Source organism: Oncorhynchus mykiss, chromosome 21 (assembly GCF_013265735.2).
Source record: "Oncorhynchus mykiss isolate Arlee chromosome 21, USDA_OmykA_1.1, whole genome shotgun sequence".
Classification (NCBI taxonomy): Eukaryota; Metazoa; Chordata; class Actinopteri; order Salmoniformes; family Salmonidae; genus Oncorhynchus; species Oncorhynchus mykiss.
Window position 1 is genome coordinate 22,827,229 of NC_048585.1, and position 10,439 is coordinate 22,837,667.

General features: G+C 41.6%; 1 gene segment (V, D, J or C); it reads right to left on the reverse strand.

The window, feature by feature from the left end:
- The window catches only part of LOC110513580, a 32,330-nt gene extending 24,492 nt beyond the window's left edge, over nt 1–7,838 (reverse strand). The window contains 1 exon segment of the V gene segment in view: nt 7,674–7,838. Within this exon segment, the coding sequence occupies nt 7,674–7,746 (73 nt within the window).
- Between the last annotated feature and the right edge of the window lie 2,601 nt (nt 7,839–10,439).

A 10,439-nucleotide genomic window follows, 5' to 3' on the forward strand; every position in this document is an offset into this window, starting at 1 on the left:
AGATGGATGGAGCCAAATACAGGACCATTCTGGAAGAAAACCTGATGGAGTCTGCAAAAGACCTGAGACTGGGACGGAGATTTGTCTTCCAACAAGACAATGATCCAAAACATAAAGCAAAATCTACAATGGAATGGTTCAAAAATAAACATATCCAGGTGTTAGAATGGCCAAGTCAAAGTCCAGACCTGAATCCAATCGAGAATCTGTGGAAAGAACTGAAAACTGCTGTTCACAAATGCTCTCCATCCAACCTCACTGAGCTCAAGCTGTTTTGCAAGGAGGAATGTGAAAAAATTTCAGTCTCTCGATGTGCAAAACTGATAGAGACATACCCCAAGCGACTTACAGCTGTAATCGCAGCAAAAGGTGGCGCTACAAAGTATTAACTTAAGTGGGCTGAATAATTTTGCACGCCCAATTTTTCAGTTTTTGATTTGTTAAAAAAGTTTGAAATATCCAATAAATGTCGTTCCACTTCATGATTGTGTCCCACTTGTTGTTGATTCTTCACAACAAGTGTTTGAAGCCTGAAATGTGGCAAAAGGTCGCAAAGTTCAAGGGGGCCGAATACTTTCGCAAGGCACTGTATGTAGCCCTCTCACATGATGTGAGCTATAACCTGTTTCCATGAACTACACAGGGACTTGCATAGATGTCTTCCATAATAGCTGCTCTTAATCCTGAACTGCCAAGGAGTCAGAGGCCCCATTTGGTCTACATAGAACTCCACTGAGACATCCTTCCCAATCCCACTCTCACTTCCTGTTTATCCAGATCAAGTGATCTCTTATGCTTGGTTAATACTAAATCCTCATTGTTTAAAACCTCTTACTTCTACCCCCTCCTTTTTCGAACATTCTGTTAAAAATCGCGCAACTTTTCAGCGTCCTGCTACTCATGCCAGGAATATAGTATATGCATATGATTAGTATGTGTGGATAGAAAACACTCTGAAGTTTTTAAAACTGGTTAAATCACGGCTGTGACTATAACAGATCGTGTGTTTCATTGAAAAACGCAAGAAAAACTGCTCTCTGAAAGCTAAAAATAATTTCCATAAGTCACTTCCATGGGTTGTTAAAAGGGGACAAAATTTAATATCGACCTGCATGAAATTCATACAAATTCCACACGATGTCGCCATTGTCGTCATTTTCAATTGAATTTTTTGTTGGAAAATCCAACTATCTGGCTTCCGTTTCTTCCAGTGTCCACCAGGATGCTGTGAATGTGGACATTGGCAGCCATTGATTTGCAGACGAGGAGCTATTGAATATACATCGCCCTGTAATCATTTTGATAGATTATAAACGTTTACTAATACCTAAAGTTGGATTACAAAAGGATTTCGAAGTGTTTTGTGAAAGTTTATCGTCGAGTTTTTTAATTAAAAAAAATGACGCAGGGTTTAAAAACGATGTTTTTTTCTGAATGACACAGCTTCCATAGAAAGCTATTTTGGGTATATATGGACCGATTTAAACGAAAAAAAGACCCAATAGTGATGTTTATGGGGCATATAGGAGTGCCAAAAAAGAAGCTCGTCAAAGGTAATGAATGTTTTATATTTTATTTCTGCGTTTTGTGCTGCGTCGGATAAGCAGAGTCTTTGTTTACGTCGCATTCAGGCATTTTGAGGTGTTGCATGCTATCAGATAATAGCTTCTCATGCTTTCGCCGAAAAGCATTTTAAAAATCTGACTTGTTGGCTAGGTTCACAACGAGTGTAGCTTTAATTCAATACCCTGCTTGTGAATTTTGATCAAGGTTTGAGTTTTAACGAGTACATTTAGCATTTAGCGTAGCGCATTTGCATTTCCAGGTGCCTACTTGAGACATATGCGTCTCAAGTAGAATCAAGAAGTTAACTATGTCAATATTACCCTCTGGCCTTCTCGGTGTTCATGGTGTATCAGGAATAAGGCTCCCACAACCAGACAGCTCAGGATGGACAGCCCACCCATAAAGCCCCACCCTCTTCCAGAGAACACATCATCAGCAAGAGCCAGACACACTTTCACTTCTATGAACAAAAACAGGGATGGAATGACGGGAAAGGAAATCTTAATTCGAGAGATGGCCCCCGGAATTCTGTTAATTCCAGTTCTCCTCTCGAACACTGCTATTCTTCGACAGTGTCAATGTGTCTTACGCTCCCGCAGTGTGATATGAATCCGGGTAGCTCTTTCAGCTAGCTGTCACCAGGAGTCCTTGGTATGGTCCCCCCAACAGGCCTCAGGGACTGGATTGAGTGACTTCACCTGTAATTCACCTGTAGTGCATAAAATCTTGGACATACAGGTTTGGTTAACAAACAGTTTCTCATTTGTTCTATCTGATTATATCTTTAACTTCTATACCTACTTGTTAGCTAAAAAAATGTTTTTTATTAGTTTATTATCCAGTAGGCCACATCATATCCTAGACCACAATTTACCCATCCCCCCTTTGATACCTGGCTCTGCCCAGGTAACAACCTTGCCTACTCTAAACAATGACTTAGGTAAGATTTGAAAATTATCCTTGTGTCTGACATCATCATGTAGGAGCCCCTTTCATTCTCCACATGTCCAATACTCCCTTGGGCGTCCATTCATGTCAATCCTGTACCAATTCTCTGTCAAGTGTCTTAGCTACTTTAAGAAGTATCTGTGCTACTTATAGATTTTCTTAAATATATATATTTATCGATTTAAACAGTAACCCTTTCCCCTCCTATCTCTCAAATACCACTAAGCGTCTCACTGTTTGACTTTATCTAAATTCATTGATTTTAGAAAAAACATGTCTATGATTGGCAATCTCTAAAGTCCTTACATTTCCTTAATCAATCTATCTTAATCCTTACAATAATCCTAAATCATCACAGATGTCATATATTCCTGTCAAATTTAATACTATTTAAAAAACCTCCTAATAGTCAAACAAAGCCAAAACAAATGCTAAACATATCAAATCCTTCCTACACTAATAAGCTCTTTCCTTCAGGGATCCACAGTATTTTAACTGACAATAACATGAATTAATCACGGTACTCAATTCTGTTTGTTTATGTTTTTATCTGTCGGCCCCAGCCGCACTCAGGCTCTGTGTGTAGTTAATCCGACCCTCTCTGCCTAGTCAACGCCATTTTACCTGCTGTTGTTGTCTCACCTGCTGTTTTAGCTAGCTCTCCCAATCAACACCTGTGATTACTGTATGCCTCGCTGTATGTCTCTCTCAAATGTCAATATGCCTTGTATACTGTTGTTCAGGTTAGTTATCATTGTTTTAGTTTACAATGGAGCCCCTAGTTCCACTCTTCATACCTCTGATACCTCCTTTGTCCCACCTCCCACACAGGTGGTGACCTCACCCATTACAACCAGCATGTCCAGAGATACAACCTCTCTTATCATCACCCAGTGCCTGGGCTTACCTCTGTGGTACCCGCACCCCACCATACCCCTGTCTGCGCATTATGCCCTGAATATATTCTACCATGCCCAGAAATCTGCTCCTTTTATTCTTTGTCCCCAACGCTCTAGGCGACCAGTTTTGATAGCCTTTAGCCGCACCCTCATACTACTCCTCCTCTGTTCCGCGGGTGATGTGGAGGTAAACCCAGGCCCTGCATGTCCCCAGGCACCCTCATTTGTTGACTTCTGTGATCGAAAAGGCCTTGGTTTCATGCATGTCAACATCAGAAGCCTCCTCCCTAAGTTTGTTTTACTCACTGCTTTAGCACACTCTGCTAACCCTGATGTCCTTGCCGTGTCTGAATCCTGGCTCAGGAAGGCCACCAAAAATTCTAAGATTTCCATACCTATAACTATAACATTTTCCGTCAAGATAGAACTGCCAAAGGGGGAGGAGTTGCAGTCTACTGCAGAGATAGCCTGCAAAATAATGTCATACTTTCCAGGTCCATACCCAAACACCACTGCGACCTGTATGCTCTAGTCGGCTGGCCCTCGCTACATATTCGTCGCCAGACCCACTGGCTCCAGGTCATCTACAAGTCCATGCTAGGTAAAGCTCCGCCTTATCTCAGTTCACTGGTCACGATGGCAACACCCACCCGTAGCACGCGCTCCAGCAGGTGTATCTCACTGATCATCCCTAAAGCCAACACCTCATTTGGCCGCCTTTCATTCCAGTTCTCTGCTGCCTGTGACTGGAACGAATTGCAAAAATCGCTGAAGTTGGAGACTTTTATCTCCCTCACCAACTTCAAACATCTGCTATCTGAGCAGCTAACCGATCGCTGCAGCTGTACATAGTCTATCGGTAAATAGCCCACCCAATTTTACCTACCTCATCCCCATACTGTTTATATGTATTTACTTTTCTGCTCTTTTGCACACCAGTATCTCTACCTGAACATGACCATCTGATCATTTATCACTCCAGTGTTAATCTGCAAAATTGTAATTATTCTTCTACCTCCTCATGCCTTTTGCACACAATGTATATAGACTCTCTTTTTTTTATTTTTTCTACTGTGTTATTGACTTGTTAATTGTTTACTCCATGTGTAATTCTATGTTGTCTGTTCACACTGCTATGCTTTATCTTGGCCAGGTCGCAGTTGTAAATGAGAACTTGTTGTCAACTAGCCTACCTGGTTAAATAAAGGTGAAATAAAAAAATAATAATAAAAAAAAAGCCTAATTTATATTTAGGTATGTCTTTTGAATTAATGGCTATCCTATTTGTACAGAACGACCGTCCTATCTAACAAAACTTACTATATCCCTTCCTTCCGTTATGTTTATTTGTGGTAGAATTCATTACCAAGGTCATTTCGGACCTCTCTTCCTTCCTTCCTATCCATTTTGGTTAAAACACAAAGTAGAAACCTAGTGCATTTGTTCAGAATATTCAAGCACCTATCATTGATGAAATCCAAACTCCTTTAGAACATTCAATCAAAAATATCTTAAATAATTCCTCCCAAATTCGAGAATAAAGACTATTTACCTTCGTCCTGTAGACTGGGAAAAGCAATGCCGGTTCGATTTCGTCACCTTCTCTGTCGCCCTTAGATCATATACCGGCCTGTTTTTTAAACCTCAACCCAGAGGCAAGGTCTTTAAATAACGATTCCAGACCCGTCCATGCACGGCTTTCGGCTATCCCTTCGGACGACAGAGGAAAGTTTGTGGAATCCCGCTCGAAGGACCAATTGTTACTGTAATTGAATTATACCAATGTGTTTTCATTAATTGAATTCCCTTAATCTATTTTATGAGAATTTGTAAGATTCTTGTTTGCATAAAATAGACGGAGACCAGTCTTATCAATAATAGGTAACAGAATTTATTCTCGGAGCGCGCTGCCACGTTACCACGAGCAACAGTTTATATACAATAACATGACGTCATTTCATTGCTTCTAGAATGAATCCCCTCCTCCCGACCTAGAATCAAGTGAGGTTAAAAGTTCATTCTAACTCACTAACACACTCACAGGTCACACAACATAACTGAATTCACTTTTGACCCCTCAACATTATCGATCACCACTTAGCTGACAGTTCTAATTAACAGAAAACCTAGGAATGCACTCACTGTCTTATCTAAAACACCCCAGAGCTAGTTTTAGTCGGTTCAACCATAGGTTAACTACCTTATCTGTTTACTTAAACCACAACCCATTTCTTTCTTCCTAGTTGGAATGGTGTTCATTAACTTTAATTACTCCTTGTCTGTGTCACACAATTCCTTCTTATGAACTCATATTGTTAATCAGATATAATAAAACAGAGTATAAGTTTACTTAGTTACAGTTCTATTTAAAATGAGGATATTGTTTATTCATTTATTCATAATATTTCTAACATTGCATGTGGAAAATTGCTGTTATTTCAGCTCATGAAACATGGGACCAACATTTAAAATGTTGCGTTTATATTTTTGTTCAGTGTGTATATACTGTATTCTAGTCAAGACCCATAGTATTAAACTGTTGATGTACATACAGTACAGTGCATTCGTAAAGTATTCAGACAACTTAACTTTTTCCACATTTTAACAGCCTCATTCTAAAATGATTAAATGTTTTTTTGCACACAATACCTCATAATGACAAAGCAATAACACATTTTTATAAATGTTTGCACATTTATAAAAAACAAAAACAGAAATACCTTATTTACATAGGTATTCAGACCCCTCTAAATTGAGCTCAGTTGCATCCTGTTTCCATTGATCACACTTGAGATCTTTCTACAACTTGATCGGAGTCCACCTGTGATATAGTCAATTGATTGGACATGATTTGGAAAGGCACACACCTGTCTATATAAGGTCCCACAGTTGACAGTGCATGTCAGAGCAAAAACCAAGCCATGAGGTCAAATGAATTGTCTGTAGAATGCTGAGACAGAATTGTGTCTAGACACAGATCTGGGTAAAGGTACCAAAACATTTCTGCAGCATTGAAGGTCACCAAGAACACAGTAGCCTCCATCATTCTTAAATGGAAGAAGTTTGGAACCCCCAAGACTCTTCCTACAGCTGGCTGCTCGGCCAAACTGAGCAATTGCGGGAGAAGGGCCTTGGTCAAGGAGGTAATTATAATAAAAAATGACTCAAACCATCTGCCTCCCGTGTCTGCATCTGGGTCTCGTCTGGTGCCCTTATAGTCTGACAGCTATCAGTCTAGCAGTTGAACAGTTTCACTCCCTGAAATACCCTAGACTGGGCCAGATGTGAGGGAGTGGACAGGTTTAACATCTATGGTGGATTCAGGGAGGTAGACAGCATCATGTCTCATTCACAGATCTAACAGTCAGGAACCTGCATATTGAAAATAGTTAATATAATCCTGTAAAATCAAATCCATTTAAATCAGACATTTGGGGACTTGTTTTGGGGGCTTCAGTGATTGTAACGTTGAAGCAATGTTGAGGTCATGACACCTTTTCTTTTACTTCTTATTTTGTATTTGGCAGGTATTGTGTTTTCAAAACCTCATAACATTTAGATGATCTTTCAGGTCATAACAAATATAATGAGTCACAACCATGATGATGATGATGATGATGAAGGAGAACATGTGATTTAAATTACACTTTCTACCCTTATTCAATGTTTCCTCGCTGCTCAGTGTTCCATGTCTCTGTCTCTTCCCCCTCAGCACCTGCAGTAGGTCCCAATCTGTATCAGTACAGTCACTGTGCAGTCTGACTGAGGGAGGTTTTTGTACGGCTCTGTATCACTGTGTGAACACCCAGGCACTGTTGGGGTAGTGTAAACTCTGACAGTAGTAATCTCCTGCATCTTCAGCCTGGACTCCACTGATGGTCAGAGTGAAGTCACTCCCAGATCCACTGCCACTGAATCTAGATGGAGTCCCAGACTGAAGGGTTTTAGCCCAGTATATTAGGAGTTTAGGAGCTCCTCCAGGTTTCTGTTGATACCACTGCAAAAAGTGTCCACTGCTGTCACTGTATACAGCACTGCTGGTCTTACAGCTGAGACTGACTGAGTGACCCACTGAAACAGCTTTCACTGCAGGAGTCTGGGTCACTGTGACCTGGCCTCTGGACTCTGAAACAGATGGCATGTGGTATTAGCATTCAATTGTTCATTCATTTGTCCATATAGCATATTCACTAAAACAGTAATAAGGTTCTATAGCCTAATATTGCAATGGTCCGGAAAATGTTGTGTGAAATATATTACCTTGGAGACAGAGGGCAAGTATCCAGATGAAGATGGTGATAAAAGTCATGGTTGTTGTGGGTTCTGTTGTCATGAAGGACAGCTCTCAGTCATGAAGTGTTAAACTCACAGGGCTATAAACACTCCCAGACCACTGAAGCATGTGCTGCCAATGCAAAGTGTCCTCTCTATGCAAATCGCCCTCCTGGAGCAAGGCACTAGACAGGACAAGAAATTATATGGTGTAACTTCTGGATCACAACATTCCAATTGAATGCTTTTAGCCCGTACCATCCAATATTACACAAAACACACACACTCATAATATTGATTTATATGGAACTTGTTTCAGATAACGTATGCCTCATTTGGTAAGTTATGGGATATACAATGAGTATACAAAACATTAGGAGCACCTTCCTAATATTGAGTTGCACCCACCCTTTTGCCCTCAGAACAGCCAACCTTTTTTTCGGGGCATGGACTCTACAAGTTGTCGAAAGCGTTCCACAGGGATGCTGGCCCATGTTGTCTCCAATGCTTCCCACAGTTGTGCCAAATTGGCTGGTAGTGGATCTCTACTCTGAATAGCTTGTTCCGTCTCATCCCACAGATGGTCATTTGGATTGAGATCTGGTGACTGGGCAGGACACAGCAGTCAGCTGAATTCACTGTCATGTTCGTACAGTTGAACCATTCCTGGACAATCCTAGCCTTGTGGCATGGGGCATTATCCTGCTGAAAAAAAAAAATTGCAGATGGATGCATTGCTGCCATGAAGGCATGCATCTGATTGGTAATGATGTTCAGATATCCTGTGGCATTCAAACGTTGCTCCACTTTTGTCAAGGGACCCAATATGTGCTTTGAAAAGACACCCCACACCATCACACCACCACCAACAGCCTGTAATGTTGACACACGGTATGATGGATCCATGTGCTTGTGGTTTTCTCCATACCCTAGTCCTCCCATCAGCGTGAAACAGCAGGAACCAGGATTCATCAGACCAGGCAATGTTTTTCCAATTCTCCAGTGTCCAGTGTATTCGTTCCTTAGCCCACTGCAACCACAGTTTCTTGTTTTTTGCTGAAAGAAGTGGAACTCTGTAAGGTTGTCGGCTGCCATATCCCATTCATGTCAAGGTAAGACGAGTTGCATATTTTTTTATGGGTCTTTGGGCACCAATGTTGTACTAGTCTGTCAGTTAACTAACTGTAGCCCGACTGTTGCTCTGCACAATTCGTGTCAGCCTCCTTGGTCGTCTTGCATCAATGACCCATTTTCAACCACTTGCCTGTCGTTGGCTGGATGTCCTTTGGGTGGTGGGCCATTCTTGAAACACACAGGAAACTGTTGAGCGTGAAAAACCCAGCAGCATTGCAGTTCTTGACACACTCAAACCGGTGTGCCTGGCCCCTATCGCCATGCCCCATTCAAAGGCACTTTGAACGGGGCAATATTTGCTCTTACCCATTCTCCATCTGAATGGGACACATACACAATCCTTGTTTCCATTGTCTCAAGGCTTAAAAATAATTTTATAACCTGTCTCCTCCCCTTCACTTACCCTAATTGATGTGGATTTAACAAGTGACATCAATAAGGGATCATTGCTTTCACCTGGATTGACCTGGTCAGTCTGTCATGGAAGGTTCCTAATGTTTAGTCCACTCAGTGTATATCATCCATTGAGTGACTGTTTTCAGTTTAAGATGTTGGTTGGTCAAATAATAAAGGGAACAAATCTATGATACTCTCTAGACTGTAGTCCTCAACACTATCACTGGTCTAGTCCACAACACTATCACTGGTCTAGTCCTCAACACCATCACTGGTCTATTCCTAAACACTATCACTGGTCTAGTCCTCAACACTATCACTGGTCTAGTCCTCAACACCATCACTGGTCTATTCCTCAACACTATCACTGGTCTAGTCCTCAACACTATCACTGGTCTAGTCCTCAACACCATCACTGGTCTAGTCCTCAACACCATCACTGGTCTAGTCCTCAACACCATCACTGGTCTAGTCCTCAACACTATCACTGGTCTAGTCCTCAACACCATCACTGGTCTAGTCCTCAACACTATCACTGGTCTAGTCCTCAACACTATCACTGGTCTAGTCCTCAACACTATCACTGGTCTATTCCTCAACACTATCACTGGTCTAGTCCTCAACACTATCACTGGTCTAGTCCTCAACACCATCACTGGTCTAGTCCTCAACACCATCACTGGTCTAGTCCTCAACACCATCACTGGTCTAGTCCTCAACACTATCACTGGTCTAGTCCTCAACACTATCACTGGTCTAGTCCTCAACACTATCACTGGTCTATTCCTCAACACCATCACTGGTCTAGTCCTCAACACTATCACTGGTGTAGTCCTCAACACTATCACTGGTGTAGTCCTCAACACTATCACTGGTCTAGTCCACAACACTATCACTGGTGTAGTCCTCAACACCATCACTGGTCTATTCCTCAACACTATCACTGGTCTATTCCTCAACACCATCACTGGTCTAGTCCTCAACACTATCACTGGTGTAGTCCTCAACACTATCACTGGTGTAGTCCTCAACACTATCACTGGTCTAGTCCTGAACACCATCACTGGTCTAGTCCTCAACACCATCACTGGTCTAGTCCTCAACACTATCACTGGTCTATTCCTCAACACCATCACTGGTCTAGTCCTCAACACTATCACTGGTGTAGTCCTCAACACTATCACTGGTGTAGTCCTCAACACTATCACTGGTCTAGTCCTCAAC